This window comes from Phyllostomus discolor, chromosome 5, assembly GCF_004126475.2.
Source record: "Phyllostomus discolor isolate MPI-MPIP mPhyDis1 chromosome 5, mPhyDis1.pri.v3, whole genome shotgun sequence".
NCBI classification, from domain to species: Eukaryota; Metazoa; Chordata; class Mammalia; order Chiroptera; family Phyllostomidae; genus Phyllostomus; species Phyllostomus discolor.
This window is the reverse complement of record NC_040907.2, coordinates 29,208,829-29,222,296: the sequence shown is the minus strand read 5'-3', so window position 1 is coordinate 29,222,296 and position 13,468 is coordinate 29,208,829. Positions and strand designations below refer to the sequence as shown.

Genomic DNA, 13,468 nt, shown 5'->3' with positions numbered 1-13,468 from the left:
GACAACTGTAATTGAACAGTAAAATAACTTTTAAACAATAAAATAAAACAGGGATAATAATGCTGTAAGGATTTAGTATAAATATCTGGTCTATAATGACTACTCAGAATAAAACAAACAAGCCCAATGGTAAGTATTGTTATGGCATGGGGAACACAGCCTCCTTTTACAGTGAGGAAGCTGAGGCTCTGGGAAGCTGTGACTTCACCAGGTTGCAGTGACTGTGTGTCTGTCTTATGACACATGGCTGGGTCCCCTGTGCACAGTTGCTTCCCCAGAGGTTGCTCTTGCTGAGCAAAGGGCGGGGCTGTCACTGTGCTGTCAGGGAGAGGTGCCTGCTGGGGCTGCAGCCTGGCATTAAAGATACTGGATGAGGGGGGTCTAGCCTGGACAAGATGGACGGGAGCAGGGTACTAGGGCTTATCAGGAGAAGACACGGTGACTCAGATAACCCCACATACCCTCATGAGGAAAAGTAGGGCAGGTGAGGGCTACTGCCTTGTAATACAGCCTGTGGGTTCTGGGGGAGAGAAGAGAGTGTGGTTAGAGATGGAAGGGTAAAGAGGCAGATATGGAGCAGAAGATTGCTTTAGAGGGCACACCATTGGTGTCAGAAGGGGCAATATTTGCTTTTTTTAGTTCAGTACAAGAAAGGGTGGAAGGGGAAGACAAAAGTTGGGGGTGCAGGGCTGTGGCAGGCTCCTACTCTGAAGCAGGCTCTGCCTGTGGGGCCTAGGGGGCTTGCACTTTCAAGCATCCATGTAAAGTGTGCTGTGGCAGGAGAGGGTGAGTGAAGGTGGCCAACAGGGACCCCTGAAGGCCAATACGTGCTCCCTGGGGCCAGGCTCTAGGCTCCTCTCTGACCTGAGGATTCTGTCTTCAGTTTCTATCCCTTTCCCGGCTAGTGGCACTTTTTCCTGCCTCTCTGGTTCTCTGTGTCTCCTTGTCTGCCCATCTGTGTATGTTGATTCTTCCTGCTGTGACTGTGTCTCTATTCTGCCCAGTCTGTGTCTCTGGTCTATATTCTAGTGCATCTTTGCTGCTAATAGATGGGGATCCACCACCTCAGACCCTGGTCACACCTGCTCTGTCTTCCTCTCTCAGGATCTCCAGATCCCCCAGGGTTTTGTGACTCACCTCATGGGCCCCCTAGCCTGGCAGACCCCTGGGCCTCAGAGGAGGGTACCTGTGGGTACCCTCATGCTCAGAGCCAGAGCTCTCTCTTCTTCATTGGCATAATTGAGGGTTCCAGGGGCTGTGGGACAAGTAGGAAGAGGACATCAGGAAGAGCCAGCTCTAGCAGCATCCTCCTGGCCTCTGACCCTCCCCTCATGCTGCTTGCTGGGAAGAAGGAGGCCATAGTGCAGAGGGTAAGGGGGAACATGAGGCCTCAGGGAGGGTCAGCATATGATAGTGTCTCTCTGTACAGAATGGGCACCAGCAGACTGGCATCACTGCCCCCTTGCACCTGCTTGGTCAAGTTGCCTGCCTCAGCTCCATTCACATTAGATTTTGGCCATGATCTCTGCTTCTCCTTCTCCTGCTCTTCATTTCAGATTCTACCCTGGAGGAGGCAGAAAATGAGAGAGCAAGTGAGCAAGTAAGTGGTGGGGGAAGAAGGAGGACCTGTTTTCAGGCAGGCCAGTCCAACCACATTCTTGTCATGGATGCTCAGTAGCACCTGGTGGTTATGAGCACAGGCTCTGCAGTTGGCTGTGGGTGTGTCCCTGGGCAGGTTGTGTCACTGCTTCCCTTATCTGTAAAATGGGCACAGCAGTAATGCCCACATCATGGTGGCTCTGTGCAGGACGCATGTTCAGCCTGCAGGTGTTCTGGTACAGCTTTCTCTGTCTCTGACAGGTGTCTGTTCTGATTGGAAGGTGCCCACAATTATTGTTCAATCTTTCAACTGTCACCCCAGTTATGGGGATAAAATAAAATAATGCATGTAAACCACATGTCATTGTGCTTGGCCAGAGTAAGCTGTTAAACAACATAATATATTAAATTATTAAAGTAATTATATTATTAGATAGAATTATATAATATTATTGTGGAATTAATGAATTTCTGTATTATTGAAAATAATATTTTTACTTATCAGCTTGGATAGGAGTGGAAAGAAATGCTAGAGAGATTCACTGTACTTGGTGCCAACTCTCTGAATTCTCCTCACTAATCAGCTTGTGCCCTGATTTCTCCAGGGGCCTCCAGATCTCTAGACACACGTAATTTTCTCCAGATATTGGAGGAACAGGAAGCAAAAGTGTAGGGGGACAGACAATGTCTATACTCTTTTCTTTTTCCTTTCTCCTTTCTCCTGGCCTGTAGCTCATTCAGGATGCATTTATTGGGTCTTACTGTGTGCCAGGCTCTGTATTAAGCAATGGGAAACAATAACATTATATATGCTGAAGCTGAACTGCTCAGTGGGGATGTGTTGGACCTGTGGAATTTTTAAGTTAACATGGGCCTGCTGCCTTGAGCTAAGACAGAGTCCAAGGAGCTGACCAGCTGGGAGCCTAGAGTCTAGGTCCCAGTCTGAACTCTGGGATGAACTCCCATGGTGACCTGGGATCCATCTTCTTCCTACCTCTCTGTACATGGCCCCTTGGGTCACTATAATGCTTTCTTTGTCAGCTCCTGCAGCAGACAAAGATTTCATTAAACTGTCTGACCTGCCCTGGAGTCTGATGACCAAAACTGGGTCTAGCTTTAAAGAGCAAAGTCAAGGTACTGGTCTAACTCTCTTAGACTTTTCTCTTTAGGTAAGGGAGACATTGCAGGATTGAAGCAGTGGCCCCATCCAATTTTTGTTTTAGAAAGGGTGCTCTGCAAACCAGTGCATAAAATGGGCTGAGAAAAGATCCAGTTGGAGGACTGACATGAAATCCAAGTGAGGGAAACATACCAGTGTCTGAATGAGACAGTGGCAGTGGAATTGGAGGGGGATGGAGAAGGGTGTGAGAGGCACTGTGGGGGTGGTGGTGATGGACCTGGAGACAGACAGGATGTAGGGGAATGAGAAAGGAGATGAGGAAATTTTCCCAAGTTTCTGATGGCATGACTGCCTGATCTTAGAGATGCCATCAATTTCTGCCAACCTAAGAATCTTTGCCCTCTTGATTTCCCTTTCATTTTTGAGAATCCAGGTCAGAAAACCTTTCAATATATTGTCGATTCAGATTGGTGGAGTTCTGGTTAGATATTGTTTTGATGCTCACAGAAACCTTACTGCAGCTGCAGAATGAGTGAGATTCGATTTTTCCCACACATTTCCTGAGCCTCAGCTTCTCCATCTGAGAGATGGAGACAACGATCCCCACCCTGTAGTTATCACAGAGCCCTCACAAGACTCAGTGAGAGAATGAATGTCAGGGTGTATTTTAGGGTACAGGCCAAAAGTTGATTTCCATATTTTTAGCCCAAAGGGAGGTACAGAGGCCAGGCTCACCATGGTGGGTAATGAGGTTGTCCATTGTTTTCCCTCACATGTGGTCTCTCTGGTTCCTAGCCCTGAGAGTCAGGTAATTTTTTTTTTCTACAGAAGAGTGTTTTACTCACAGGAGTGTTGGGGGAAGGATGATGGGAACCCAGGAGTTCAGGGAGCCCAAGTTTCTCACCAGAGGTCCTGGTTGCAGAACAGCATCCTTGGACACATGTTGCTGCTTTATAGAAAGTTTGTTGCACTTGCCCTCAGCCTTCGCATGTGGTTCAGTCAGGTTAAATACCCATTAACACCAGACTCTTCTACGAGCAAGCCCATTCAATGGCTCTAAGTAAAAAAATGAAATGTTACATGTGGCAGCATGTTTTCTGACCCTTGGCCCCCAGGTAGGAGATTCTTACATCTTTGAAATTATTCTTCTCAAAAAGATTGTGGCTTGCAAGGTAGGTGATTGTATTTCTCTTCTAAGGGTGAGGTATCTGAGGTCTAAAACATGTGCTAATAGCACAAGGTAACATAGCAGGTGAAACCAGAGCCAGGACTCCAGCAGAACCTACTTTCTCCAAACCCCATGCCATTCTATGCTGCTGTGTGCTTCCTTTCCCTTTGAGACCACCTGGCCCAAACACCACTGTACTTTATGCAGAAATGAAGGCCAGCCTAGGGAGACAATGCAACCTACAAATTCCCCTTTGTGAAAAGTAGGAATTTGCTAAAAACAGTTATCTGCCAGCTAGCTGAAAGTTGTGGGGTAATCTCTGAGAAGGTCCTAGAAAAATACCTGGCATAGAGGAGGTTTAAAGTGTGTTTAGTCCTTTGGCAAAAATCAAGAAATCATCTGATATATTAAATGTAAACACATGTTTGCCCTGGCCAAATGGCTCACTTGGTTGGAGCATTGTCCCATGCACCAAAAGGTCATGGGTTCTGTTCCCAGTCAGGGCACATACCTAGGCTGCAGGTTTGATCCCCACTTCAGGGCATTTATGGGAGGCAAAAAATCATGTTCTTCACCTCAATGTTTCTCTCTCTCTCTCTCAAATCAGTAAATACATCCTCCTGTGAGGATTAAAAATAATAAGTAAATATAGGCATGGATTTTGTGAAGATTCATTCATGCTGTTGCAAAGGAGAACAAGCAGACTGCAAAACAAGTAGGATGGGTCAGAAAAATTGGTGTCAGGAGGAGAAACAATACTGATAGCATCAAGATCACTCCCATTCCCTAAGTACCCATGATGCACATGACATCTCTCGAGTAAGGCTGTCTTCTCGTTATTTTTCAGAAAGAAGGAAGCCTCAGGGAGCTTCAGTTGAGAAAGAGCTAAAGGTCAGTAAGAGGTTAAAAGTGTAAATGAATTGCTGGGATGAGCAACAGAATGTGGGCATCTGGAAGAGTGAAAACTTGAGCTTCATATATGATGTGGTATTTCCCAGGATCTTAACTGGCATACTTTGGACCCAAATCTCAGTCCTGTGTATGGAGAACCACTCAGAAATCCAATTGACATTTATTAGATATCTGCCACATGCTAGAACTTCTGTGTGATGCTTTTCATGCCAAAACATCACCCAGTCTTTGCAGCAAACTTGTAACAAAGTGACAATTATTCTCATTTTGTATTTGAGGAAGTAGTCTCCAAGGGTTAGACAGCCAGGTAAAGGGCTTGCTCAAGGTCATTTACTCAGTCAATTACAGAGCCAAGACTCAGAATTCAGTATTTCTTCTAACACTCCATGATGTATGATGGGGTGGGTGGGTGGTCAGAGAGCTGTCCTGAGCTGGGGCACATTGAGGGTAAAATTAGAGTGGAAACATAAATTGATGTCTTCAACAGGAAGAATAAGCTTCTCTCACTAAAATTTGCCAAATTACATAGAGTATGTACACCAATATTTACCTCTAAACACTTGGTGGTTTGACTCAGAGGAAGATGCTAAGGCAAAGTGGAGATCAGCTAGTCCAGTGCTTTTATTTCACAGCTGGGGAAAATGAGGCTGGGATGGGTAATTACTGGTGGGTCAGAGGCAGAGCCTGGACCACATGTGAAAGCCCCTTCCTCCTCCTAAAATCCCTGGGAGTGGTGGCAGTACACAAGAGCAGGTGAAATGGGCTGTCATGTTGAGGGGGAGCATGGTGTTTCATCAAAACTGGACACTGACCACCACCACAACCCCATCAGTAACCCTCACTCTGTTGCATAGTTTAGCTAGTCCTCTGTCAGAACTGGTGTCTTTCTTTTTCATTTAGTAGTGGAACACAATGCAAGAGCCTAACCAGTCCCATGTGACTGAATTCATCCTTCTGGGCTTCTCCTTCAGTCCCAGGACCATGCCTCTGCTCTTCTCAGCCTTCCTGATGATCTATCTGTTGACTATTCTGGGCAACAGCACGATCAGTATCCTTGTCTGCCTGGACTCCCACCTGCACACACCCATGTACTTCTTTATTGGCATCCTTTCCCTGTTGGATCTGTGCTACACCACTACAACTGTGCCCCAGATGTTGGCACATATGGCCAGCCAGAAGAAGACCATCTCTTTTGCCAGCTGTGTGGCCCAAATGTACATTTTCTTGGTGCTAGGTGTCACTGAGTCCTGGCTTTTTGCCATCATGTCTATAGATAGGTATGTGGCCATTTGCCACCCACTTAGGTACAAGGTCATCATGAGCCCTCTGTTGTGTGGGGTAATGGTCTTTTTCTGTGGACTCTGGGGTGTCATCTCTGCTCTTCTCTACACTGTGTTTGCCATGCGTCTGCCCTACTGTGGCCCCAACAAGATCAACCACTTCTTCTGTGAAGTCCCAGCAATCTTAAAACTGGCTTGTGCAGACACCTCAGTCAATGACCGAGTAGACTTCATTCTTGGCTTTATTTCTGCCCTGGTTCCACTTTTCCTTATCTTCATCATTTATGTGAACATCTTAGTTGCTATCTTGAGGATCCGTTCAGCCCAGGGGCGGCTGAAGGCCTTCTCCACATGTGCCTCCCATATCACTGTGGTCACCATGTTTTTTGTGCCAGTCTTGGTCATGTACATGAAGCCTGGCTCTGAGGCCACCCCAGAGGAAGACAAAAAGTTGGCCCTGTTCTACAATGTCATCTCTGCTTTCCTCAACCCCATCATCTATAGCCTTCGAAATAAAGATGTGAAGGGTGCATTCCTGAAGGTTATAGGCTGGGGCAGAGCCCCAGAATGAGGCTCTGGGAGGATAGTGGGGTACAGAGAAACAACACTCATGATGCACACTCAATGCACTAACACTCATTCACATACTCAGTAGCACTAGTACACACCTCCCCTGCTCAGCTCCAGTCTCGACACTACACTAGTCCTTGGGAGACAGCCATTGATTTGGCTGACAGATGAATACCATGAAATGTCTTCTAGGCACATCAGTCTTCCAGTATGCTTTTGTTCTAGAATTTTTGTAGTTAACAAAAGAAGGGACATTTTTGTCAACTTAGTAGTTAACAAAAGAAAAGCCATTAAAATATTTTATTGAGACACAGAGAATGGGTTTTGGGGTGCATTCTGTGTCTGAATCTTGAGAAAGGTTCATTACCATCTATAATGGCATATATGGTATTAGCGATCAACAATGGCAAATATTCATGATGCTTTCTGTATGGCAGGCTGAATGCTAGCTCCAGTGGATGCAGGCATGGATAACCCAAGTCCCAGTGTAGTGGGTGAGAGATGAGAACTAAGACAAGGATGCCTAAGATACTAAGCATGCTGCTGGAAGCACACTGAAGGAGTGATGGGGTGTTGGCCTGGCTCACAGATGAGTCCATATTTCTGCTGGGTGTTGGAATAATGAGTACAAATTTGAGAAATGTCCTAAAACTGGAAGTATTAGGCCAAAGTATTTAAGGTTCTTGATACATAAAGCCAGATTCTGTTGCAAAAAAAGAAAAAGATGATACTCCCACCAACAAAGTGTGCAAGTCCATGTTTTATTGTCTTGTGGTCACCCTGATTTCATTGTTTAAAAACTAGCCAGTTTCAAAGGTGAAAAGGAGTCTCATTGGTGTTCTACTTTGCATTTCTTTGGTGCCTACTGGGGGCAAATTTCCCATATGCTTGCTTATCATTTGGATTAGTTTTGTGAACTGTTCCTATCTGTTCCCATTAATTTGGGGTGGTTTTTTTTTACCGATTTGTGAGAACTCTTTCTATGTTGATTATATTATTTGGGTGCTTATAAGCATGTTGAAGTTATAGACCCTGTTTTATTATCTGCTTTTCACTTTGGCTCCATTATTCATACAGCACAACAGCTCCTGGGCAGTGGGGTAGAATAGTGTCTTTGAGGACATTGTGCACCTGTAGCCATGGGCTCTCATGGAGGGCACAGGCCTTCACATTCAATAGTTCTGGCCAGCACAGCTTATTATTTTTGTGCAAGGAGTTTCACATGTGTGTGCATCAGCAAGGGGCCGGGAAAGAAGAACCCGTGGGGGCTGCATGTTAGCTTATGGGAAATGTCCCAGAGCATTGTGGTGATTGCTTTCTTGGATGCTGGAGTTCCTGCAACAGCAAGCAAAGGCAAAAGCCAGTAAAGATGGGCGATCCAGTAACACAGCCCTGAGATTGGTAAGGCCTGGAAGAACAAATTCTATATTTGTAAATGTTCTATGAGGAACAAGCACAGTTTCATGACAAGTCCCACAAGCTAAATTTTGCCTCTGGGGGTAACAATATGCCCAACCCCCTGTCTAATTTCCCTCACTCTTAAGTGGACAGAGTCCCTTTTCCTTGAGATCACCCAAGAAAGCCTGTAGTTTTCCAAAGTGGATTTTATTAGAAACAAGAGGGAAAGGGAAATAAAAATGCAAACAAACAGAAATAAGTAGTAGTAAAATAGCATTTTTTCCTTTTCTAAGATAATTTCAGTTTTCCTCAGATGCTCTAAGTGGCACAGTTTGGGGATGGGTAGACACAGGCTCATTCACTCCTTCTCAAGTCTCTTTCCCATGCTAAGTCTCTCTACCTTTCAGTCTTTGAGTTTTTACTCTTTCCTTACTCCCCCTTTCATTATTTATTTATTTATTTATTTTCCCCCCTTTTAGAATGTACTCTCTGGACTCTAGTCACTTCCACGGATCAGGAGAATCATAGCTGACCATTGGTTCACAGTTCATCCCTGAGTAATAAATTTCAAAAATGAAAACAAACATTTCTTCAAAGATCACTTCGTGCCAGGTTCTGTACTAAGCACTTTTCACCTATTATCTCATTTAATCATTACAGTTTCCCTGTAAAGAAGAGGTACAAACTTTAGAGTAATTAAAAGTTGCAAAAATGCACATATCTAGTCATTGGCCAAAGCAGGTGTCTCATCCTGGTCTGTGTGGCACTAAAGTCCAGGCTCTTGACCATTGTGCCCCAGCTACACAGGCACCTCCATCTCACACTACATCACCATAGATGCCACCAATGTCTGAGCACCCTGTGCCCTCCCACTGCTTCAGAGTGATGTTAGCCTGATGGAGCGAGCCCAGCTCTTCCAGGTCTCATGGAAGTGTGTGCATGGTGAGTGTGTGTTCTGCTTTGCACTGAGGACTTCAGCATAAATGGGCCCTGCCTTAACCCATCAACTTGAGCAAAACCCTTTTCACGTCCTTGTTCCTCAGACTATAGATGACAGGGTTGAGAAAGGCTGTGGCAATGTTATAGAAAAGGGCCATTTTCTTGCCACTGTTTGACAAGGAATCAGAGCCAGGGCTCATGTACATAATGATGCAGGGGATGGTGAACAGGGTGACCACAGTGATGTGAGAGGCACAGGTAGAGAAGGTCTTGCTCTTCCCCTGAGCTGAGTGGATCTTCATGATGGTGGCCAAGGTGTTGGCATAGACAATAACAAATAGGGAGAGTGGGACCACCATGACATTGAAGCCCATGCTGAAGTCCACCACATCATTGAGGGATGTGTCTGCACTGGCCAGCTTCAGAATGGCAAGAAACTCACAAAAGTAATGGTCAATTTCATTAGGGCAGGTGCATGACAAAGAAGGTATAACACAGACCACCCACCACACCACAGGCTGCACAGATGCCCACCATGAGGAGACACACTCAGTGGCTCATTATGACCTTGTACCTGAGAGGGTGGCAGGTGGCCATGTACCTGTCCATGGACATGAGGGGAAAAGGCCAGGATTCGGTGATCCCAAAGAGGAGGAAGATGTGCACCTGGGCCACACATCTAGCAAAAGAGATGGCCCTCCTCTTGCTGAGAATATGCACGAGCATCTGGGCACCATGGTGGGCGTGTAGCACACATTCAGCAGGGAGAGAATGCAGATGACAAAGTAGGTGGGAGTGTGGAGGCTCGAGTCCTGGTGGATGAGGATGATGAGGAGGCTGTTGCTCATGAGGATTAACAGGTAGAAGACTAGAAAGAAGGTGAAGAGCAGGGGACTGATCCTGGGGTCAGGGGGAAAGCTCAACAGAATGAATTCTGTCACAGGGGACTGTTAACTTCCTGCATCATGATCTGCCTCTTTAGAGAGTTTGGGGGATATGGAATTCATTGAGTGTCTGTGCCAAGGGTGTGTAAGGAATTTCCTCGCTCATTGTCTCATTTACATTTCCTAACAGGAAGTTTGGATCAGCAGATGGCCACATGAGTTATGACCCCATAGTAGTTTGAGTGGTACTAGGGTTTGGTGCTAGGGTTTGGTACTAGGGTTCATTGAGGGTCACAGTGGTGAAGACCAATGGTGAAGACCAAGTCAGGGCAGTGCTGTATGCTGTGTCATTCTGGCCTGTGGCTGTCTCTGCCTCCTTTTACTGGCTGAGCCTTGATTTTCTCTCTCTTATTCACCCCATTTCTATTTCTCTCTTGGGACTACAGAGGTTGCTAAGCCTTGGTATAAGATTAAGACCAGGGTTATCATTTGGGTTAGGGTTAATATTTGTGATTAAAGTTTTTCTGGTATGAAGCTTCATGATATTCATTAATTATGTCATTCATGCCACACATTTTTACTAAAATACTTACTAGTTTTTTTATTATAAATCAGGAAAAAAGGAAGAGTTATAAATAATCTGGGTGAAAAAAAGTGATTTTACACTATCTACTAATAAGATAAATTCTAAACATGTTAGAGTTAAATGCAAAAAATAAAACTGTAAAACATCCTACAAGAAAATATATGGGTCAATGTTTACTTTATGGTGGAACAGAGAACGGCCTTTTAAGCATCACCTGAATGTTTCCAAGTAAGAACTTCAGCCTCATGGTGATGAAACCCTTTCCCTTTAATATGCAAATAAAGCAACACAGCTCCTCCTTGATCTGCTATAAGAAGTCCAATACTTTCTCCCATATTTTGGAAGGTTCTTTGTGCGTCCCTGCCAGGTCACTTTGCTGTGAAACCCCTGCTCTTGTTGAGTCCTTGACTACTGTCCTCCAGCTGCCTTGCCTCGTGTGGGTACTGGCCTCTTGGATGGTTCCGCTCTCTTCTCTTCCTCCTTGATGCTCCAACCTCACCCACACAAGGTTCTCAGTTGTAGGACTTATCCTGAAGGTAGGGTGACTCACAATGCAGCACAGAAGAGAAACCATTTATAATTGAATATTTAATTTTGTAAAGTCCCTATGTCATCTCTGCAACAGTTTCTGTCCCCCCACTAGCATTTTCTCTGTAGTTCCCAGCAGCTGATCTATTCTACTGTGCAGAGAAAGTCAGTTCCCTTTCTCTTGGCTTTCTGGTGTGCATGTTGTGCCCAAGCGGCCCACACGCCCCCCATGTAAATGCCAATACCTTTTCCTTTCACATAAGTGGAAAAACAAAGGAAGGAACAGTAGAGAAAAAGGTGAATTTTTTGGCCATATAAAGAACAGAAACTTTTTTCTAAGTTAATAAAACTAACGTTTGTGATTTATGTGGAAGACAAGTGATTAATGACATTAGGACACAAAATCTCTTCTAAAACCTAAAGAAAACTCTGATAACAGAGGGTGAGATACGAATAATACAGTCACAAAAGAGGGGATTCAAAGGGCCAATGAACTCCCAAAGGATTTATCTTTATAGTAATTAAAGATGGCAAGTTAAAACATCAATAAAATAACAGCTTTTATACCTGTACAACTGGAAAAAGTTCTTTTAAAATGATAATGCCTGCCATTGACTAGTTCATAGTAAATGGGGAATTCTCATATATTGCTATGAGAAATAAATTGCTATAATCTTTCTTTAGAAAAATTTGATATCATGGAATTTCACTTTTAAGAATTTTGTGTAGGAAAAAAATCAGAGACATGGAACGAGATTTCATAAAGGATGTTCGTTGCTGTATTATTTCTAATAAGGAAATTGTAAACACCCTAAATGTCCTATCGTGGGAGACTAGTTAAATAAATTATGATATATTGATGTGATTGAATACCTTGTAGCCTCTACAATCACATTTTGGACACGATTTCACATTGTGGAGAAGCGTGCCAATGGATTGCTGAGTGAAAAAGCAGGATATGCAGCTATGCTAACAGTATAAAAATGTATATGCATAGACAAAAAATTGGAAAGAAATATACCAAAATGTTAACAGTGGTCATTTCTGGTGATTAGATTTATGGTGATATTTGTTTGCTTGTAGTCTCTGAATTTACCAAATTTTCCACAATAAGCATGAATTACATTTATAATAAGGAATAAAGATCCAAATGATACTCTGAAGATGTAATACACAGGGCTTTGGGTTCTCAGGGTGGGGCTGAGAGAGGAAAATCCGAGGTAGATGCAGTGGGCCTGGGGAGGCTGGGGGCCACCTGAAGGGAAGCTTCTGTTGTTCTGGGTTCATCTCCTCCACAGAGCTGCACCTGGGCGTCATCAGCGTCCTTGGCCTAATGCTAACGGGTTTACTGGTTAAGGTAGAGTGTTTTCTATAGGAGAGTACCTGAGAGGTGAATGCCTAACTTCTCCCTAGTGTGTGTGAGAAGCTGGGTGGAGGCCAAACAGTAATCCAGACTAGAATGACTCACTCACTTCAGGGTAGGGCCAGGGCAGCTCCCAGAGGGGAAGTGTGGCTGCAAAGACCAAAGAGAGGAACAAAAGAGAGAGAAAGGAGAAGTAAACTTTTATTCTAGGTTCCAGAGGCCAGTAAGTCTCTGGGCTGGCAAACCAAGGCCATGGTGGCCTGAGGTGGTGTGGGACGCAGAGGAGTCAAGTCCACCTGAGCTCCAGGAGCAGCACTGCCCCTCTTGCTGTGTAACCTCCAGAAATTACTTCACCTCTCTGAAGTTTAGTGCTTCACCTGGACATGGGACCCTTCAGGGGGGTTGGGAAGGTTGTTGGTTCAGGGCCCTTGGGAAGTCTTGAGTTTATGCCACACAACAAAGTGGGCAGCAAGTAAAATGTAGACATTTCTCTGCCTCCTAAACCCCACAAGAGCCCAAGAATACTGGAGCTGGTGAGAGAAGGGAGGTGATCCCTGGCAGAGAAGGACCCAGCCTGCTCTGAGAGTGCTGGCTACTCTGAGAGCACTGGCTGCTCCCTGCTGGCTCTGGCCCCATGATGGGCACCCAGGTTCCTTCACAAGGCACCCTGCCCAGATGGACACGAGGCCAAGATGAGGTTGCCCACAACTCCCAGTTGTATCCCTGCCTGCCATCCAGCTAGGGAAGAAATGTCAGTTATTAACAGGAAAAGATCAGAATCCCTATTGTGCATACAAGGCCTTTATTTTCCTGGCTGTCCCCCATGCGTCCTGTAAGAACCCAGCTCTTGTGCTACCTGGAGAACTGGCTTGCTGCATGACCTTGGGAAAGTCACTACCCTCCTTGGCCACTGGGATCTCACCTGTAAGAGGAGGGTGGTGAATGACCTGGAACTGCTCCTCCAGGATACACATCCACCCCTGTTTATTTACACCCAGATTTGGAGGCAACAGGGCCAGGAGTAGGGCTGCAGAGACAGGTAAAGGGCCCCACAGTCCCACTCTTCTCCAGGTACCTAGGGCAGGCTGTGGTTAAAGGTCCTCCAAGGAGGATCTCCAAGA

The 13,468-nt window shown here is 45.2% G+C and overlaps 1 protein-coding gene and 1 pseudogene across 2 annotated transcripts; one reads left to right on the top strand and one right to left on the bottom strand.

The window, feature by feature from the left end:
* Positions 1-409: 409 nt before the first annotated feature.
* On the top strand, positions 410-6,650 carry LOC114497961 (olfactory receptor 2G3-like). Of its 2 annotated transcripts, XM_036025068.1 has the most exons (4): positions 418-484; positions 1,557-1,600; positions 3,835-3,891; positions 5,700-6,650. In XM_036025068.1, exon 4 carries the CDS (start codon positions 5,712-5,714, stop codon positions 6,648-6,650), a length of 939 nt encoding a protein of 312 aa, XP_035880961.1. In that variant the 5' UTR covers positions 418-484; positions 1,557-1,600; positions 3,835-3,891; positions 5,700-5,711. The 2 variants fall into 2 exon arrangements, with proteins under 2 accessions (XP_028369776.1, XP_035880961.1); XM_028513975.2 differs by lacking the exon at positions 3,835-3,891 and having other exon boundaries at positions 410-484.
* Positions 6,651-8,991: 2,341 nt separating this feature from the next.
* LOC114496916 lies at positions 8,992-10,703 on the bottom strand (annotated as a pseudogene).
* Between the last annotated feature and the right edge of the window lie 2,765 nt (positions 10,704-13,468).